The 21,802-nt window shown below is 44.4% G+C and overlaps 2 protein-coding genes across 11 annotated transcripts in view; one reads left to right on the plus strand and one right to left on the minus strand.

Annotated features, from left to right (window-relative positions):
- LOC310837292 (uncharacterized protein) overlaps positions 1-21,802 on the plus strand; it is a 530,615-nt gene that overhangs the window by 341,227 nt on the left and 167,586 nt on the right. The gene's annotated exons all lie outside the window — the stretch shown is intronic.
- Positions 1-21,802, minus strand: part of LOC310837226 (uncharacterized protein) — a 74,293-nt gene that overhangs the window by 40,664 nt on the left and 11,827 nt on the right. For 3 of the 10 annotated variants that reach the window (XM_083723388.1, XM_083723379.1, XM_083723387.1), the window contains exons 2-5: positions 20,495-20,999; positions 20,167-20,293; positions 19,935-20,017; positions 4,635-4,761 (exon numbers count right to left, since the gene is read on the minus strand). In XM_083723388.1, the coding sequence (XP_083579514.1) occupies positions 4,635-4,761; positions 19,935-20,017; positions 20,167-20,293; positions 20,495-20,911 (754 nt within the window). In that variant the 5' untranslated portion in view covers positions 20,912-20,999. Of the gene's footprint in view, positions 1-4,634; positions 4,762-5,188; positions 5,410-6,421; positions 6,607-12,117; positions 14,462-19,934; positions 20,018-20,166; positions 20,294-20,494; positions 21,000-21,802 lie in introns of those variants that run through there. The other 7 variants (XM_083723389.1, XM_083723391.1, XM_083723390.1 and 4 more) reach the window with 5 other exon arrangements.

Here is a 21,802-nt window from a genome sequence, read left to right on the forward strand (position 1 = left end):
CCGGGGGAGTGAACCAGCCCAGGCTCAGTAAGTTTGCCCACCCCTGGTTTAAGGCCTCATCCACACAAGACTTTTAATGCTGATTTGAGGCTGCTTGCAGCTCTATTTTGCATTTTGTACCATCCACAGAAAATCCTCCTCATCTAAACGGCAGCCTGCCCTTCCCTTTCTTAAATTTAGAAACATGATGCAGAGCAGAGTTCCCCCATCTTTTTCCAACCGTGGCCCCTTTCCGACCTCATTTCCTTCCTGTGGCCCCCAACCCCTTCCTACCGGTAGAAAGGTAGCTACTGAAAGGTTTTGTTTGTAAATAGAACCTCTTTTATAATTTATTTATCATAATATTTTTATGATATATACAAAATACAACTACATAAAATAATAGGAGCATAATGAAATGTTGTTGAAGCAGATAAACATAAGAATCATAGAGCTGGAAGGGACCCCAAGAGTCATCTTTCTAGTGCAACCCATACAAACGTAGGGATCTCAGCTGTAGCACCCTTGACAGATGCTGATCCACCCTCTGCTTAGAAACCTCCAGGGAAGGAGAGCCCAGAACCTCCAGAGGGAGATCTTCCTTGTACTGTATTATAAAAAGTAAACAACACTTATTTGATCCCAGTTATTTGACACAGAGCAGGAAACCTACAGATAACAGTCCAAAAGCATACCGTCCAACATTTCTCCGATGAAAATAGATACGTTCTATTCCAGAATAATAATAATAATAATTTTACTAATAATACCCCACCCATGTGGGACAAGAAGCTACAGTTAGTTCAAAATTGGGAAAGGCGTACCTCAAGGCTGTATATTGTCCCCCTGCTTATTTAACTTATATGCATCATGGGAAAGGCTGGACTGGCTGAATCCCAAGCAAGAATTAAGATTGCCGGAAGAAATATCAACAACCTTCGATATGCAGATGAAGGTTGTGACCTTGATAGCAGAAAGTGAGGAGGAATTAAAGAAACTATTCATGAGAGTGAAAGAGGAGAGCGCAAAATATGGTCTGAAGCTCAACATCAAAAAAAAACTAAAATCATGGTCACTGGGCCCATCACCTCCTGGCAAATAGAAGGGGAAGAAATGGAGGCAGTGAGAGATTTTACTTTCTTGGGCTCCATGATCACTGCAGATGGTGACAGCAGTCACAAAATTAAATGATGCCTGCTTCTTGGGAGAAAAGCAATGACAAACCTAGACAGCATCTTAAAAAGCAGAGACATTACTTTGCCGACAAAGGTCCGTATCGTTAAAGCTATGGTTTTCCCAGCAGTGATGTATGGAAGTGAGAGGAGGACCATCAAGAAGGCTGATCGCCGAAGAATGAATGCTTTTGAATTATGGTGCTGGAGGAGACTCTTGTGAGTCCCATGGACTGCAAGAAGATCAAACCTATCCATTCTGCAAGAAATCAGCCCTGAGTGCTCACTGGAAGCACAGGTCCTGAAGCTGAGGCTCCGATACTTTGGGCCACCTCACGAGAAGAGAAGACTCCCTGGAAAAGACCCTGATGTTGGGAACGATGGAGGGCACAAGGAGAAGGGGACGACAGAGGGCGAGATTGTTGGACAGTGTTCTCGAAGCTACGAACCTGAGTGTGTCCAAACTGAGGGAGGCAGTGGAAGACATGAGCGCCTGGCGTGCTCTGGTCCATGGGGTCACAAAGAGTCGGACACAACTATACAACAACAACAACAACACCCCGCCCATCAGATTGGATTGCCCCAGCCACTTGGCGGCTTCCAACATATATAAAGACATAATAAAACATTAAACTTAAACTCTTCCCTATACAGGGCTGCCTTCAGATGGCTTGGAGGTTGCATAACTCCATACCCTCCAACATTTCTCTGGGACGTCCTAAGGAAAAGCAGGACATTCCAGGATCAAATCAGAACCTGGGATGACTTCTGTAAATCTAGGAGTTTCTGGAAAATAGGGACACTTGGAGAGTCTGCAAAAAGGACCACAGGGAGTTCTGTATATATGGGAGAATTTTAAAAAGCAAGTGGTCCTCACTGATCTAGTCATCCGGAGGAGCAGTGGCTGCCTAGAAAAAAACACCATAGCCCCACACCCTTACCTGGGAGTAAGGCCCACTTAACACTGTGCTGCTTTGTTCTGAGTAGACACTGAGTTATTTACTAGATGCAATTCAGCAGCACCAGACGAATTCACTTGGCTAGGCGCTGTGGTGGATTTCGTGCCGCGTCTTGCAGAGCCAGACCAACACTGCCGACAGACCCTGTGGCCTGATCTGCTAGGCACTGGGGAGAATTGCACCCCACCTCTTGCGGAGTCAGACCCAGGCTGCCACTTGGCCTGGCACTGGCGGGGCAACAAGCAGTGGTCAAAACAGGAGCCTTAAGGATCACCCTCTCCAGCTGAAAACAAACCAGGACTGCTCCAAGAAATGCAAAAAGGAAAAAATAAATAAAAGTAGTGCTAGGCTGACCCCTGACTTGCCTGTGCATCACTGAGCAGATATTCAGTCAATCAGGATTTTTAAAGGGGAAAAAATGATTGTAAGCGGTTTAGTTATGCTGGCCACATGACCCAGAAAGCTGTCTGTGGACAAACCCTGGCTCCCTCGGCCTGAAAGCGAGATGAGCGCTGCAACCCCAAAGTAGCCTTTGACTGGACTTAACCGTCAAGGTGTACTTTACCTTTTCTTTACCTTTATTTGACACAGAGGGGGAAACCTATTTTACTATTAATACCCTGCCCATCTGACAGGTTGCCCCAGCCATTCTGGGCAGCTTCCAACATATATAAAAACTTAATAAAACATTTAAAAAACCTTCTCTACACAGGGCTGCTTTCAGATGGCTCGGGGGTCGGATAACTCCATACCCTCCAACATTTCTCTGGCGAAAATAGGGACATCCTAAGGAAAAGCAGGACATTCCAGAATCAAATGAGAAACTGGGACGGCTTCTGTAAATCCAGGGCTGTCCTTGGGAAATAGGGACACTTGGAGAGTCTGCAAAAAGAGCACAGGGAGTTCTGTATATCTGGGAGAATTTTAAAAGCAAGTGGTCCTCACTGACCTGGTGCAAAAGATCTAGTCATCTGGAGGAGCCCTGGCTGCCTAGAAAAACCACTATAGCCCCACACACCCTTACCTGGGGATAAGGCCCACTGAACTAAGTACTGCTTTGTTCAAAGTAGACACTTAGCAATGTTCTAGATGCAAGTCAGCAGCACCAGACGAGTCCACTCGGCTAGGCCGACACTGCCGACAGGCCCTGTGCCCTGATCTCCTAGGCGCTGGTGTCGATTGCACCCCGCGTCTTTCAGAATCAGGCCCAGGCTGCCACCTGGCCAAGCACTGGTGGCAGCTACAAGCAGTGGTCCAAACAAGAGCTTCAGAGGTGGCCATCTCCAGCTTGAAACAAAACTGCTCTAAGAAAATGCACAAAGGAAAACAGAAGAAGAAGCGCTACGCTGCCCTGGTGGGCCACCCCTTACTTGCTTGTGATTGGCCGAGAGAATAGCCAGCCAATCAGGATTTTGAAACCAAAACAGAATGATTAATGTCTTTTTCCATTTTCTTCTCACTTCCCTCTGTCGCTCCCTAGCCTCATGCTGTACAGCCCCCCAATTTATATAATTTTCACCTGGGACCCCGTTGGAAAATCCTGGGGCCCCTGTTGGGAAACACTGATGTAGAGATACAGGATAAAGTGTTGGGTGTGTTGGTTTTCTTAAAGTTGAAAGTCCTTAAGGGAGGAATTGGGAACCTTTGGCTCTCCAAATGCTGCTGAAAAAAGTCCCATCAGCTCCAGCAAACATAGACAGTCAACAGAGAGGATGTTGGGATCCAGCAACTTCTGGGAGGGAGCCAGGCGTCCCTACACCTGTCTTATGGGGGAAAAGAGGTCCTTGTGAGCATTCTACTCAGGTGGCAGAATAAGATACCCATCACGACTCTTTCCTCTCCCTTCCACAAGCAGAATCCAGAAATAATTGTGCTGCAGGATAACAAGTGCACATTTACTGGACAAGGACCTTAGAACATGTTTGGGAGCCTGAACAGTAAGCTGGGTGTTGGGTGCCATTTCCCCAACAGGCTTGAGGACCTCCCCACTCTCGTGCACAACCCTCCTGTGTAAGCTCAGTTCCCAAATCAGCTGGGTCCTCCGATTATCCCTGTGAGTCGTTCGGGACAGAGAGGAGGTTCCGATCCATGCCACCCTATCCATTCTGCCCTGTACACTGCTTTGCAAGCAATGCATTTAGGCCGACTAGGACTCTCCCCCAATGCAATAAATCGCAACCAGCACACAGCAGACCTCTTCAGCCTTTTGTTTCCGTGACATGCAGTTGTTCACCCCTCACCCAATCCAACAAGAGACCTCCCTGGCCAGAAAAAAAGGGAAATCCAGGCAGGTAACTCATAGCCAATGGGTTCGTTCTTTGATGGCTTCCTATAGGCATCTGGTTGGCAAGCGTGAGAACAGAATCCTGGACTACGTGGGCCTTTGCTTTGAACCAACAGGGGCCTTCGAATGTTCCTTTGTCCAGGAAAAATTACAAAGTGCTTTCTAGTGATCTCATTGATGGTACACCAACAATAATTCACACCTTCGCTAGCTATGGATTAAGGAGAAAAGGATCCGTACCCACAGATGTCATCATCTCACGAATCTCCTCCATGACTTCCTCGTACAGAGCTCTCTGGCCCGGATCCAGCAAGGCCCATTCCTCGTTGGTGAAATGCACAGCCACCTCATCGAAGCTCACCAATCCCTGGAAGAAGAAAACCATTCCCTTCTTTGTAAGCACTCCAAGGCAAGGTGTTGTCATATAATACTTCTAATACCATAGCTGTCAACTTTTCCTTTTTTTTGTGAGGAATCCTATTCGGATTAAGGGAATTTCCCTTAAAAAAAGGGAAACGTTGACAACTATGTCTAATACCCTTCTGGGGTATCTAGAGCCCGTGTAAGAGATATCTCTCAGGGCATCTCTATCGGTCGGAGGAAGCAGAGCCCAAGCAGAATATATTGATAGTAAAGCGGCTGGAAAGCCTGATCTTTATTAAGGGAAATAAAGTGTTGCAACATGGTCTCCACTCACCACACGCAGGAGGGAGGAGAACCCCGAAGTCCCTATAAGGACTTTTGAAATCGCCCCCCCCCTTGCCCAAGACCAGGCCCCAAAACCTCATACATACATTCCTGCTCCTCCTCCTCCTCCTCCTCCTTCCTCCGTCTCTCCTTCCCCGCATCTGACCCGGAGGCGGCAGGAGAGGCGGCCTCCCCGGAGGACAAAAAATGGGAGAAGCTCCTCCGCAAGGAAGAAGAGGAAGCGAGAGGCCCCTCCACGTCAGGCAGCTGCGTCCCACAGGAAGGAAGGAGAGTCCCGGAGCAGGAAGCGGAACCTCCTCCTCTCGCGCAGGAATTCCCCTTCCGCTCTAGGAATCTTGGCTCTGTAGTTTCGGCTTAACCCTTTCGGAGCCGAGCAGGAGGAACATCTTGGCTGCTCCGGGCGAGTAGCGAGGAGAGGAGTAGAAGCCCTGCAGGATCAGGCCCCGAGTACAGGATCCTCTCCTCCAGCAGGTGCCCCATGCAGGATGCAGTGACCATTGAGAGCCATAGCATGTGCCTCCTTTTCCCCAGGACTGGGAGTCAAGGTGGCTTTCAGATAAAACAGGAAAACTAACATAATCCTTAAAAAGTAATTCTACTCTAATAAAGATATATACATAGAAAAAAACTATTAAAAATAGCTAATAATCATAGAAAGAAGTAACAAGGGTGTCCTCTCTCTTGGACCTGGTCCAAACCTACAGAGAGATACTGAATTATTATTATTATTATTATTATTATTATTATTAAATTTGTATACTGGCCTATACCCGCAGGTCTCAGGGCAGTTCATAAAATAAAGTCACAATATGAAAACAGAAGATACACTATCAAAACAAAAACTACCCAATAACTCACCCCCCCCAAAAAACAACACCTCAAGTACAGTGGTACCTGAGGTTACATACGCTTCAGGTTATAGACGCTTCAGATTACACACTCCACTAACCCAGAAATAGTACCTCGGGTTAAGAACTTTGCTTCAGGATGAGAACAGAAATTGTGCTCCGGCGGCGAGGCAGACGCAGGAGGCCCCATTAGCTAAAGTGGTTCAGGTTAAGAACAGTTTCAGGTTAAGAATAGACCTCCGGAACGAATTAAGTACTTAACCCGAGGTACCACTGTACTGGGATCTTTGTGAGGAATGACCATTTCCCGGTAGAAAGTGACCCTGTCCTCCCGGGGTTCATGCTGAGCGGAGTCAGAGATGCAGAAGGTTTATTTCCAGCAAGTGACATCTAGAACACCCCCCCCCCCAAAAAAGGACACATATTTGAAGCAGAGCCAGCTTGGCCAGAACCCATGGACATTCTCCTTACCATTGTTGCAAAACTGCTAGGCTGACTGAAAACTCACATGCAGCAATATAGAAAATAAAGAGTTCCTTTATTTGTAACCGGCAGCAAAGTGGCTCAGAATAGCGAGTTCCAAAGTCTCAACCTCGAGCAACAGGTTCCAGGGGGCTTTTATACCCTTTGGCCTTTCAGCATCCAGCATTGAATATTCATATACTGCAGCAAAATTTAACCAGTCATTTGGGACAGCACCCTTTCTTTATTCCTTATAAGCTTACTTCCTGTTACAGTTAGAATCATAGAATCAAAGAGTTGGAAGAGACCACAAGGGCCATCGAGTCCAACCCCCTGCCAAGCAGGAAACACCATCAGAGCACTCCTGACATATGGTTGTCAAGCCTCTGCTTAAAGACCTCCAAAGACCTCCAAAGAAGGAGACTCCACCACACTCCTTGGCAGCAAATTCCACTGTCAGCTCTTACTGTCAGGAAGTTCTTCCTAATGTTTAGGTGGAATCTTCTTTCCTGCAGTTTGCTCCGTGTCCGCTTCTCTGGAGCAGCAGAAAACAACCTTTCTCCCTCCTCTCTGTGACACCCTTTTATATATTTGAACATGGCTATCATATCACCCCTTAACCTCCTCTTCTCCAGGCTAAACATGCCCAGCTCCCTTAGCCGTTCCTCATAAGGCATCGTTTCCAGGCCTTTGACCATTTTGGTTGCCCTCCTCTGGACACGTTCCAGTTTGTCAGTGTCCTTCTTGAACTGTGGTGCCCAGAACTGGAAAAGGTACTCCAGGTGAGGTCTGACCAGAGCAGAATACAGTGGCACTATTACTTCCCTTGATCTAGATGCTATACTCCTATTGATGCAGCCCAGAATTGCATTGGCTTTTTTAGCTGCCGCGTCACACTGTTGGCTCATGGCAAGTTTGTGGTCAACCAAGACTCCTAGATCCTTTTCACATGTACTGCTCTCAAGCCAGGTGTCACCCATCTTGTATTTGTGCCTCTCATTTTTTTTGCCCAAGTGCAATACTTTACATTTCTCCCTGTTAAAATTCATCTTGTTTGTTTTGGCCCAGTTCTCCAATCTGTCAAGGTAGTTTTGAAGTGTGATCCTGTCCTCTGGGGTGTTAGCCACCCCTCCCAGTTTGGTGTCATCTGCAAATTTGATCAGGATGCCCTTGAGTCCATCATCCAAGTTGTTGATAAAGATGTTGAATAAGACCGGGCCCAAGACAGAACCCTGTGGCACCCCACTAGTCACTCTTCTCCAGGATGAAGAGGAACCATTGATGAGCACCCTTTGGGTTCGGTCAGTCAGCCAGTTACAAATCCAGTTAGGTAGTTGTGTTGGTCTGCCATAGTCGAAACAAAATAAAAACAATTTCCTTCTAGTAGCACCTTAGAGACCAACTAATAACAAACTTAGTTGGTCTCTAAGGTGCTACCGGAAGGAATTTTTTAAAAAATTGTTTAAGCTTACTTCCTGTTATTGCAAAGAGCTCAGCATTGCACAGAAACTGTTAGGCACTCTGCAATTTCCATACAAGGCTTCTTCTCCTTTTCTTGCTTTCAGCGTTTCGGGGATATTGCAATGTAAGCTTAAGCAATGGGGTGGGTTTGCTTAGCCCGGATTTGCAAATCTGTCCCTGGACAAATTCCGTCCCCAGATGTGCAAATCTGTCCTCGGGAAACGTGGCAGCGGCAGCCTCAGCAGCTGGGAGCCAGCCTGGTAGCGCAGTTGGCTCTGGCTGGCTTCAGGAGCTGCTCACTGTCCGCTGCCATGGCGCCCACCATTTTTCCTTGCTGGAACATACGGCAAGGAAAAATGGCGGGCGCCATGGCAGCCAACTGTGCTACCAGGCTGACTCTGGGCTGCTGACTGCCGCTGCTGCTGCCACTGCCGAAGGGGAACCAGGGATGTCCAGCAGTACAGATCTCCTGTCCCCTTCCCCCTATGTTTTGACTGATGGGGGAGGCTCAGGAGTTGCGGGTGGTTGGCCGTTGCCCAGTTTTTTTTAAAAAAAAAACTCTGTGCATTTATGTTTCAAAGGGTGCGAAAGAAGGGCTTTGCACCTTTATACAATATGCATGTGTGCTTGGGCCCAGGGTCTTTTGCCTCACCATCCCCACTACTGACTCCCTGTTGCTACTCAGCTTAAAACAAAAAAGTGTCCCCGGATTCATTGAGAAAAATCTGGTAACCATAGGTTTGCTGCCTATGTGTCTGACTGCTCAACAGGATATGGCTGCCACACCATTTATATTAATATTATTATGTTTATGGCCTGTGTTTTTCCAGGACTGGAAGTCAATGCAGCTTACCGATAAAATAGAAAAAGTAGTGATTAAACTCCAAGAGAGTTAATATATATATGGATATAAAGAATTGTTAAAAGCATTGATATTAACAGTAATACAGTGGTGCCTCGCAAGACGAAATTAATTCGTTTCGCGAGTCTCTTCGTCTTGCGGTTTTTCCGTCTTGCGAAGCACGCCTATTAGCGTCTTAGCGGATTAGCGCTATTAGCGGCTTAGAAAAAGGGGGGAAAGGGAAAAAACTCGCAAGACGTTTTCGTCTTGCGAAGCAAGCCCATAGGGAAATTCGTCTTGCGAAGCACCTCAAAAACGGAAAACTCTTTCGTCTAGTGGGTTTTTCGTCTTGCGAGGCATTCGTCTTGCAGGGCACCACTGTAAATTGACAGCAACACCTGCCCTTTCCTCAAAAACAGCCAGTTCCCAGAAGCTTGTGGGCATATGGAGGTCTTCACCTGCTGACAGCCAATATGGCTTCTCTAGGGCAGGAGATCTAGGACTAGCCTCATACTCCATAAATGGGCCTCATCCTCTTTTAAAGCCACCATGTTTCCTGTGGGAGCAGATTCTGTAGTTCATGTTCTGTATGAAGAAGCAGTATCTTATCTCCTCAAGTTCTGGAGTTCATGACTGGGGGACAGAAATGCTTTTCTGTCCACTTTTTCTATCGGATGCATTATTTTAAATTGTAACACATATAAAATCATAATAAAACATCAAACATTAGAAACCTCCTGGTACAGGAGCTTTTTAATGTTTTATTATTTATTATTATTATTTACTGAGATGTCTTCTAAAAGTTGTGTAGTTCTTTATCTCCTTGACATTTGGTGGGAGAGCGTTCCACAGGGTTTGGTTTGACTAATATCTACAACGAACAGCATAGGAACGATAAAATTCAAATAAAATCAGCTTAGGCCCTTAAAATCTCCAGTTTCCTTAAGGGAAAACCCCTTAAAATTATTACACTGATGCGTAAGTGCAAAATACGGAATGCTAATTGCAAGGAATGTTTTATGTGCCAAAGGAAATAAACTATGCATTTGTAAATCTAACTCTCCTCAGGAAAACAATCTGCAGCATAGCAACCATAAGGAACGTTTCTGTGTTTTGCAGCTTCTGGAAAGACCGGAGAGATGAATTTCATATCCTATGGGACGGATGCGGAAGAACAAAGATGTGTAGGAAAAACTGGAAAATGAAAATGGGGAAGTAGGCACCCCACCTGGGAATAAGCAATAATATTAAACAATAAAATTATATACACATTCATATATAATTATATATATAATTATATATGTGTTTGTGCACGCATGCTACAAAAGCAGGATCTGATTCAAGTTGTTTATTATTATTATCTATTAACATTGTGTTTATGATCCAAAGCCCCCCAAAGCTTCAAGCCCAAGGGGTTGACTGTCTCGGACACACAGCCCAAAAATTAAAATGGGATCTCGGCTAGCAGCACATGGGATAAATCCCCATATGGGATAAATCCACGTCTTCTTTTGTAACTAAAAGCTAAAGCATGTCTTCAGAGAGCATACTGTGAACTGAATGTAAGTAAACTATTCATTACTTATAAGGAAGACTCTTGTGTCTTTATTCTTTTAGGCGGGAATCAAGGGGGTCTTACCAGGAATATACTCCAATCTGGGCACGCCAGATTGGATAGCTTAGATTCATATGAAGCTGCAAACTAGCTTCTTGCTGTGTAAAAGGGGAATGAGCTCTGCTATATGTAACCCACTAGCGTGAGTGCGGAAGGATAATATATAATCAATATAGCCTCTCCTACGATCCACAACATTCCCACACACATACCCCTCAAGTGCTTTTGCCTGGCTGGAATAGGTCACTAAATTTTGTTGGTGCCCCTTATATGCCAAGATGGACGCAAGTGGGAGTAGAATTCTCTGGCTTGTTTTGTGGCTGGAATGCAAAACTCACATCACTTTCGTCTCTGGACATGTGGTCCCGGGCTGGTTTTTATTTAACAAAAATTGTATAACCGTAGTAAAACCTCTTGGTGGGTTTCAAGAAATATTAATGAAAAGTTTCAATGAAAACAGTTCAAAACAACAGAAAACATTTACAGATCACGGAAATTAAGAGCGAAAAGGATTCAAAGGCATCAACATCTACATGTCTGGATAGGCTTGCCTAAATAAAATTGTTTTGAGCACGAGCGAAACAGAGTACAGCAAAGGCATCTGTCTGGTGTCAATAGGCAAGGAGTTCCAATGTGTAGATGCTGCTACACTGAAATATTGATTTTTTTATTGGGAATAGTACCAGGAAGCCTAAAGGAAGAAGACAAGACTTTATATTTGTATGCAACAGTAGCCGCAAGGCTATTGATTGCGAAAAATTGGAAAAGTGGTACTGTACCAACAAAGATAGAGTGGCTTGCCAAATTATTGGAGTTCTACAATATATCCAAAACAATGGGAGAAATTGTAAGGATCTCAAAAGAGAAGGCAGACAGGGACTGGAAGGTGTTTAAAAGATACTTTCAAAACTACATCGAAAAATCAGAACTCCTATTAGAATAAACAAGTCTCGTTTCAAATATTGGAATACTAAATAAGATGGATAACAATGTGTAATAGAAAAAGAAATATGAAATTAGGTTAAAAGTGTGTGAAAGAAAGTAATAGAAGTAGAAAGAAATTGCAACTGAGTAGATTGGAAGTCTAACACAAAGGGTGAGGCGTGGTGGATGGTGATGGGAATTATCTGTGGGATTGAGTGTAGGTATGTTGTAGGTATGTAGGTATGTTGTATGAAATGTATGTTTGTATGTGTATTAATGTTGAATTATTTTAACAATAAAAATTATAATAAAATTTTTAAAAAAAGAAATACTGATTTTTCACAACAGGATTATGTGGCACTGGTAACCGCGCCCATTCTGAAGACCGAAGCAGTCCCATGGGCTTATATGAGAAAGGTAACCCTGCCTACAAGGGAACACACTTTCTCCCTGCATGCCTAGCACCGGGAGGGCACCATTCTCCCGCTTAAGGTAGTGTGACACAATAGTGCATAAAACAAGACCACAAGAAGAGCCATCAGGTTGTTCTGAAACAACAGTTTGGGATAACACCTAAAATCATACACACATAACCAGTTATCTGATAAGAATAATTTAACGTAGCAAATAATTTAAAAAAACAACAACACCCATGCAGTGCAACACCAGCAAATATAGAATCAATATTTTTAGATATAATACACGCTATTAGATACATATATTTGCCATTATTTGTAAACTGTTTTCAGCATCAGATATTCAAGCCAAAAAGTGGCTATACATACAGATAGGTAATGAGGTCCACTCTAGAAGACCTAAAGGTCAAAAAGCATTTGACGCCCAGTAGAGTTTTGATACGTTGCATATATTTGGCTAAATTGTTTTGTTAGGTTTATTAATTCCATGTTTATTATTTATTGTTACCTATGAACTACTTTAAATCGCTCTTACCAAACACTTGGTTACGTGCATATGGTTTTAGTTCTGATGGCAATCCATTTCATCACAAGAGTCTTCCGTGCATTTTGCGATCGGGTCTGGTGTTCAAAACCTCCCACCTCGTGGCCCACCTCCCTTGTTCCACCTCCTCCACACCGTTGCCGGCCTAAGCGTCTTGGCTTGAGGGGAGACAGAGATTTGGCAGAGGACTTTGCCCTTACTCCTAGCACTAGGTTGTCACCCATTGGCCCTTGCTCCCCGGCGGCTGGGACTTGGCTTCCTGTGCTCCTAGCACGATGGACGGGTGCTGTCTCTGTAGGTGCAAGCGCAGGCTGCTGGTACTATAATGTGCTGAGTCTCTGCCCCTGCTCATGACACGCCTGCAGTGGCTGCAGACGGCGGTGCTGGGATCCACTCCCACCTCAAAGTGGTCCCACACGATGCTCTGCCGCTTCTGTGGTGAATCAGGCTGGCTGCCTTCAGTCTGGGGGGTCAGCCCCACCCCAGGAGCAGTGGGGGAACCGTAGGAGGTACCCCCTCGCAGCACTGGTGGGTTGTGTTCCTGCTGCTCCTGCTCCACAGGGCTCCAGACAGAAGCACCTCTGCCTAGGGAAGAGGAATGGAAGAGATCTTCACCTTCAATCAAGCTGGGGGCATCTAATACAGACACTTCCTCAGATAAGCTGATGTCCACCAGTGGGCTGAGCTCTCTCCCTTCGCTCACTAAAGTGGACGACTCTGCAAGACTGCTGCTGCCAGGGCCTCCTGCCTCCTCAAACAACACCCCGGCAGTAGGGGAACGCTTGTCCCCACAACCAGAAGATACAGGAAAGTTAGGAATCGGGAGAGGTGGCTGATGTTGCCCAACGCAACCAGTACTAGGAGGAAGATGGGCTAATACGACTGGGGGCAAATCAGTCTGGACTGTGTTGCTGCAGCCGTTGCTACTGCCAGCCGTTCTGCCTTGGGTAGGCCTAGTAATAAGGTCGCAACTGTGAGGAAAGACCTTTCCGTGCTTGAAAGATTTATGTGGCTTTTCCCCCGTGTGGATTTTTTGATGAGAAGTAAGAGCTCTTTTCTCTGTGAAGCACTTTCCACACTCCAAGCATCTGTGTGGCTTCTCCCCCGTGTGACTTCTTCGGTGAGTAGTGAGATGCGCCTTCTGACTGAAGCCCTTTCCACACTCCAAGCATGTGTGCGGTTTCTCCCCAGTGTGAATTCGCTGATGTGTAGTGAGATGTGTCTTTCGTAAGAAGCTCTTTCCACACTCCAGGCATTTGTGTAGTTTCTCCCCCGTGTGAATTCTTTGGTGAATAGTGAGATCTGCTTTCTGACAGAAGCTCTTTCCACATTCTGGGCATTTATGCGGTTTCTCCCCCGTATGTATTCTCTGATGGGAAGTGAGCCTTCTCTTCTGCATGAAGCTTTTTCCACACTCCAAGCATTTATGTGGTTTCTCCCCTTTGTGGATTCTCTGATGGAAAGTAAGGTAAGCCCTCTGACCAAAGCTCTTTCCACACTCCAAACATGTAAATGGCTTTTCTCCTGTGTGAATTCTTTGATGACTAGTGAGATTTATCTTCTGACAAAAGTCCTTTCCACATTCCAAGCATTTATATGGTTTCTTCCCTGTGTGTGTCCTTTGATGGGTAGTTAGGGCAGAACTGTGTCGAAAGGTCTTTCCACATTCCAAGCATTTATATGGTTTCTCCCCTGTATGGATTCTTTGATGGGTAGTTAGGGCCGAACTGTGACGAAAGCACTTTCCACATTTCAAGCATTTATGTGGTTTTTCCCTTGTGTGAATTCTTTGATGAGAAATGAGACTTACCTTCTGACAGAAGCTCTTTCCGCATTCCAAGCATTTATACGGTTTTTTGCCTGTGTGGATCCTTTGATGAGTAATAAGGGCAGAACTGTAACGAAAGTCCTTTCCACAATCCAAGCATTTATGCGGTTTCTCCTGCGTGTGAACTCTTTGATGGGTAGCGAGAAGTGTCTTCTGACAGAAGCCCTTTCCACATCCCAAGCATTTAAATGGTTTCACCCCTACATGGATCCTTTTATGGGTAATGAAGTCCGAACTTTGACAAAAGCTCTTTCCACACTCTAAACATTTGTATGGTTTCTTTCCTGTGTGGATTTTGTAATGGGTTCTGTAACAGTTCTCCTCCGTGACTTCTTTATACAGAGCTTTCTGGTCAGGATTCAGCAGATCCCACTCCTCCTCGGTAAAATACACAAAAAACTCCTCAAACAACCCTAGACCCTGAAAGAAAGGAAAATAGTTGCTACTTTATAGATAACTATGGGGATGAGGGACTAACTCCCTTCTCTTGCGGGGGCCCAATTAGTGCTATTACCTTCCGTTAAGAGTTTGGGTGTAATCCTTGACGCCCAAACATGGAGGCGCATGTTACAGCAACAGCCAAGGCAACATTTTTCCACCTTCACCGCATCAAGCAGTTGGTCCCTTACCTTTCCCGCCCTGACCTGGCCACAGTGATCCATGCGATGGTCACCTCCAGGCTTGACTACTGTAATTTGCTCTACGTGGGGCTGCCCTTGAAGCTGTCCCAGAAACTCCAATGCTGCAGCGAGGCTCCTCACAGGGTCTCTGCCATGGGAGCATATTCACTCAGTGCTTTTCCAGCTGCACTGGCTCCCGGTGGAGTACAGGATCAGATTTAAGGTGCTGGTTTTGACCTTTAAAGCCCTTCATGGCCTAGGACCCTCGTACCTACGGGATCGCCTCTCCTAGTATGCCCCATGGAGGACCTTAAGGTCCATAAACAGCAACACCCTAGAGGTCCCAGGCCCTAAAGAAGTTAGATTAGCTTCAACCAGAGCCAGGGCCTTTCAACACTGGCTCCGGCCTGGTAGGAACGCTCTGCCTCATGAGACCAGAGCCCTGCAGGATCCGATTTCTTTCTGCAGGGCCTGTAAGACAGAGTTGTTCCGCCTGGCCTTTGGCTTGGAGCCAATTTGATTCCTTCCCCCTCTTTCTTTTTCCTTTTTCCTTCTCCTCCTGTGATGAGGCCGCATTTTAATATTTTAATTTTTCAATATTTTAATGTTGTATTTTAATTTTAATTTAATTCTTCTAAATAGCTACACTGAATCTGGAATGCATGGTAAAGGTAAAGGTAAAGGGACACCGGACCATTAGGTCCAGTCACGAACGACTCTGGGGTTGTGGCGCTCATCCCGCTTTACTGGCCGAGGGAGCCGGCGTACAGCTTCCGGGCGTCATGTGGCCAGCATGACTAAGCCACTTCTGGCGAACCAGAGCAGTGCGCGGAAACGCCGTTTACCTTCCCGCCGGAGCAATACCTATTTATCTACTTGCACAGTTTGGGGTGCTTTCGAACTGCTAGGTTGGCAGGAGCTGGGACCCAGCAACGGGAGCTCACTCCATTGCGGGGATTCGAACCACCGACCTTCTGATCAGCAAGCCCTAGGCTCTGTGGTTTAACCCACAGTGCCACCCACATCCCACGGAATGCATGATACCAGGAGTGAAATACATTGTTTGAAGGTACTATGGAATATTTGAGGGCTTCACATCTTTTATCTCTTTCACATGAGGCAGCTGTAGAATGGAAAAGGGAGAAGTTTAAAACAGCCAGCTTTTTTTATTCAGGGTCTCCCCCTTCTCACCGTACTCAAACAACATCAGAGGTTTGAGTAAAGCGGGTGTCGAGGGACAGACAAAAAGGGGGGGGGAGGGTTTAAAAAGGCAGAGGCTTGAGTAAAGCACTGGTGGAAAGACAAAGAGCAGTTGGTCCTTAAAAAAAACCAAACCAGTTTTAACAAGGAGAAAAATCAATGATGGGGAACAACACAGACGCTGACACCAAAAAAGCTAACACAACTAATCTGTTCCCAACTCCCTTCTTGCTGTATTTGAATTATTCTTTAAAGTGCCACTTTCACTGCCCTCAGTATTACTTTCTGCTCACTCTGCTGTTTAAAACTGCCATTTTCCTGTGTGTCCTCTGCTTCCACTGTACTGAAAGCTCTGTTGTTTAAAATCATCATTCTCCGAAATGGTGAAATCAGCCATGATTAAGTGGGCACAAGATATTGGTCATAACATTATGTTTGCTGACTGGGAAAAGTTGTGGACCACCGGAATGAAATTTACGGCATGTAATGCCTTAAGAGAGAATATTATGAAAATTATATATATATATATATATATATATATATATATATATTAGAAGTGCAACATTTATTAATATAAACAAGAAAAAAGGGACTCAACATTTAGAAATACATTTCTTGAACAAAAATACCACACAGAAGAGTTCAAAATTGAAAAAGGAACACGACAAGGCTGCCCGATTTCCCCTTTGTTATTTATTTTGGTTCTGGAGGTGCTCTTGAATATGATTAGAGGGGACCGGTTGGTGGAAGGGATTCAGGTCGGAGCGAAACAATATAAACTGAAAGCCTTTGCAGATGACCTAGTTTTGACCCTGCAGGAGCCAAAATCTAGTACAAAAAGAGTATTACAACTGATTCAAGACTTTGGTTGGGTGGCGGGATTTAAATTAAACAAACAGAAAACTAAGGTGTTGGAAAAAAATTTGACAGACACAGAGTCAGAACAGTTTCAGAGAGAGACAGAACTAACTGTAGTTAAAAAAGTAAAGTACCTAGGGGTAAACATAACAGCAAAAAATCTGAGTCTATTTAAGGATAATTATGAAAAATGTTGGTCTGAAATTAAAAGAGACTTGGACAGTTGGACAAAATTAAAACTTTCTTTGTTAGGCCGAATTGCTGCTATTAAGATGAATGTATTGCCAAAAGTGTTGTTTTTATTCCAAACATTACAGATTGTGGACAAGACGGAGTGCTTCCGGAAGTGGCAGAGAGATATTTCTAAATTTGTCTGGCAGGGCAAAAAGCCCAGAATCAAGTTTAAGATATTAACAGATGTGAAAGAAAGAGGGGGCTTTGCCCTGCCAGACTTAAAGTTGTACTATGAAGCCGCAGCTTTCTGCTGGCTAAAAGACTGGCTACTTCTCGAGGACACTGATGTACTGGACCTGGAAGGTTTTAACAATGCTTTTGGTTGGCATGCATACTTATGGTATGATAAGGTTAAGATCAATAAGGCCTTTAAGAACCATATTGTCAGGAAAGCAGTGTTTAATGTCTGGACAAAATACAAAGACTTATTGGAAAATAAAACTCCAAGGTGGCTTTCACCTCTGGAAGCTAAGGCCCGAAAAAGACCCAATATGGAGGCCAAATGGCCAAAATATTGGGAAATACTAGAAAAAGATGGAAATAATTGGAAATTGCAGAGTTTGGAGAAAATGAAGGATAAAGTGCGAGACTGGTTACACTATGCTCAGATTAAAGAAGTCTTTAAAAATGATAAAAAGTTAGGGTTCCAGGTGGAGAAATCGAAGTTGGAAACAGAATTGTTAGAACCAAAGACTAAGGTACTATCTAGAATGTATAACTTGCTGCTAAAATGGAACACACAAGATGAAATGGTTAAATCGGCTATGATAAAGTGGGCTCAGGACATTGGGCACAACATTATGTTTGAGGACTGGGAAAGGTTGTGGACCACTGGGCTGAACTTCACTGCATGTAATGCTTTGAAGGAAAATGTTATGAAAATGATATATAGATGGTACATGACCCCAGTTAAACTTGCCAAGATATACCATTCGTCTGATAAGAAATGTTGGAAGTGTAAAGAAAACGAGGGAACATTCTTTCACCTCTGGTGGACTTGCCCTAAGGTGAAGGCCTTCTGGGAAATGATATATAATGAGCTGAAAAAGGTATTTATGTATACCTTTACCAAGAAACCAGAGGCCTTCCTTCTGGGTATTGTCGGCCAGAAGGTGTTAAAGAAGGACAGAACATTTTTTATGTATGCAACAACGGCAGCAAGGATACTTATCGCCAAGAATTGGAAAACTCAAGATCTACCCACCCTGGAAGACTGGCAGATGCAACTGATGGATTACATGGAACTGGCCGAGATGACTGGCAGAATCCGAGACTTGGGAGAGGAGAGGGTTGAAGAAGACTGGAAGAAATTTAAGATTTATTTAAAAAAACATTGCAATTTGGTTGAATGTTAAGAAAGGATGCTAGATCATAAATAATTGTGCACCACTAAATTAGATGGAATTAAGATGATAAGTAAGTTGGGAATAAATTGTAAACCTATTGGAGAATTAATAGACTATAGTTAAATGAATGTGACACAAGATTGTAAACAAGATGATAAATTGCGGGCAAGAATTGACAACGATGCAAGTGGGAGCGGGAGGTGTGAGGGAGTCCTAAGAAGTTAAGAAAGTATGCTATGATATATGTTATATTGTTCTTTATTTCTGCATTTATGTTTAAAAATTTTAATAAATATATATTTAAAAAGAAAAGAAAAGAAAATGATTTATAGGTGGTACATGACCCCAGTCAAGCTTGCAAAAATCTATCATTTGCCCGATAATAAATGTTGGAAATGTAAAGAAACTGAAGGAACATTCTTTCACCTTTGGTGGACGTGCCCAAGGATTAAGGCGTTCTGGGAAATGATATATAATGAAATGAAAAAGGTATTTAAATATACCTTCCTGAAGAAACCAGAGGCCTTTCTCCTGGGTATGGCCGACCAATTGGTGTCAAAGAAGGATAGAACGTTTTTTATGTACGATACAACAGCAGTAAGAATACTCATCGCAAAGTATTGGAAGACACAAGATCTACCCACCTTGGAAGAATGGCAGATGAAGGTGATAGACTATATGGGACTGGCAGAAATGACTGGCAGAATCAGAGACCAGGGAAGAGAGACAGCGGAAGAAGATTGGAAGAAATTTAAGGACTATCTTAAGAAACATTGCAAAATTAATGAATGTTAGAATGACGTTGGTTTAGAAATTATGTGGTTTACAGCTGTAATGGTTAAGTAAAAAGAAAAGAAAGGCTAAAAATTAAATGAAAAATAAGGGAGAGGATTTGCTGAATTAATAATTAGAAATTGGAATACAGAAAGGGGAGGTATGACGAAGTCGGGGAAATAAGTTACAAGAAAATAAGGGATTGAAATTATACTTGTTTTTGTTTTTTGTTTGTTTGTATTGTTGTTTTGTTTTTATATAATCTTTGAAACTTTAATAAATATCTTTAAAAATAAAAAATAAAATCATCATTCTCCTCTCTGTCCCTCCACCCCCAGCTTTACTCAAACTTCTGTCCTTGTTTTCCCCGCCCCTTTCAGTTTCTCTTCCCTTTTGCTGTACTCAAACTCTCCCTCTCCCATTCTTCAGCTGCCTCATGTGAAAGAGAAGAGATAAAGGATGTGGAGACTTCAAATATCCCAGAGTTCTGTGCTCAAACCTCTACTATTGTTAAATACCACAATTTTCCTCACAGTAGTACTCCATCCCTGCTTTACTCAAACCTCTGTCATTGTTTACAAACACCCCACTCAGCGTCCTTCACTTCTTGCCCCCATGCCAGGGCCAGTACTGTTGTGCAACTTGCCTTCTCTTTTGGTCCCTTAATGGACTACCAAAACCCATAACATTCTCCAAAGAAAGGTTATTATTATCCTGAGGAACTTAAACATTCTTTAATGGCATTCGCAGCCTCCTAGGCAGGCTGCTATGAAAGAAGAAAAGAGGAGAAGAGAAATCTGTTTAGGGGTGAGGAGAAGAATAAGGTTCCAAGCCTCTTTCAACACCGATCGATCCACCTACCTGATCCGGTTCCACAGCAGCTGCTTCTTGACCATCGCAAAAAGTAGAAGCCCAAGGAGGTTTTGCCAGCCTCATTTCATCACCTGTGAATGACAACCATAAGTGTGAAGCCGGTAGCACTGGTTTAAGTTCTCAAGAATTGGATGCCAATTCACTTTTGAACCAAGTTTCCAAAGAACAAAAACAAGGATTTATAGTATAATCAATAGAGGGAGATGAAGTTAGTCTTTACCCAGTGAGGTGGCATGTCTGTCTATCTCCTGAACATTATCCCTTTGCAAGAGATTGCGTTTGGTCTCTGACAGAACCTTCTCCGGTGCAGAGAAATCTTCAGACACTTCTGCAAATGGCCCCTTTACCTGAAATAACAATAAAGGGATCAAAGACAGAAAACGGGGAGAAGGATTAGTAAAGGCAGACTAGAAATAAAAGGTCTTGGTAGTTGGGACATTCCTACGTGGATGAATCCCAGAAAAGGTTTGACAATTGCAGAGAGCGTTAGCCCACTGTCCCTCAGATTCTGAGCCCCTTTGAAGTACCAGGACAGAACTATATTTTACCTGATGCTCTGCTTGCTTCTTGTCGTCTGCCCGGCTCAGGAGGAAACCTTCGGCCAGGGCCACTGCCTGGCAACAGGTCTCTGCTCCACATTCCCTTACCCAGCTCTCAATTTCTTCTGGGAGGAGGGTCAGGAACTGCTCCAGAATCACCAGGTCCAGGATCTGATTCTTTGTGTGTCGCTCTGGTTTCAGCCACTGACAGCAGAGATGGTGGAGTTGACTACAAACCTCTCGGGGACCTTTGGCCTCTTGGTGGCAGAACTGTCTGAAACGCTGGCGCTGCACATCTGAGCCAGGCGTGTCCTCCTTCCCCTGGACCTTCTGCACTGTTCTTTCCCATAATTCCCTGGGGCTGCCTGCCTGGTTTGTACAAGGACTTCTTCCTGCTTCGTGGGCAGCTGAATCTTCCTTTTCCATCCTTGATCTCTATTCTAAGGAAGACTGGGCCCAAAAGACCTCTTCCTGTTCTGCTAGAGGCTGTCCAAAATGGAGGTTCTACCAAGTCCTGCAAAATGAACAAATGGTTTGGTGAGTGAATTATACCTTTCTGGAGAGGAAGATTTCCCCTGGAAATGTAGATGAGTCTGAATATCAACCAGGACATCCCCCAGAAGTAAAGGCAGTTAAATGCCAAGACCCAGAGAAAAATGAGACTTGTTGGCGAGTTTCCTTGAAGTATTTTTTCTGGTTGAGACTCAGAAGATCCCTCCCAGTGGTCTAAGAAGAGCCTGGCTGCTGAGTCAAGACAAAGATCCATTTTGTGCCGCCTCTTGTTCTCACAGTGAAGATGAAGAGTTTGGATTTGATATCCCGCTTTGTCACTACCCGAAGGAGTCTCAAAGCGGCTAACATTATCCTTTCCCTTCCTCCCCCACAACAAACACTCTGTGAGGTGAGTGGGGCTGAGAGACTTCAGAGAAGTGTGACTAGCCCAAGGTCACCCAGCAGCTGCATGTGGAGGAGCGGAGACGCGAACCCGGTTCACCAGATTACGAGTCTACCGCTCTTAACCACCACACCACACTGGCTCTCTCCAATGGGAAGCCTGCAAGAAACACATGAGCACAAAAGCAACCGGTATCTAGAGGCATCCAGTCCCTGGCGCTGGAGGTGATATAGCTTTATACAATCATAGAATTACAGAGTTGGAAGGGACCCTGAGGATTATCTTGTCCAACTCCCTGCAATGCAGGAATATGCAGCTGTCCTGTACAGGGATCAAACTGGCAACCTTGGTCAACTGTCAACTGTCATGAAGCTTAGTTTAAAGAAAAGCAGCCACGATGCTGACACAAAACCCCACACAAG

This window comes from Podarcis gaigeae, assembly GCF_964106915.1.
Source record: "Podarcis gaigeae genome assembly, chromosome: 2".
Lineage (NCBI taxonomy): Eukaryota > Metazoa > Chordata > Lepidosauria > Squamata > Lacertidae > Podarcis > Podarcis gaigeae.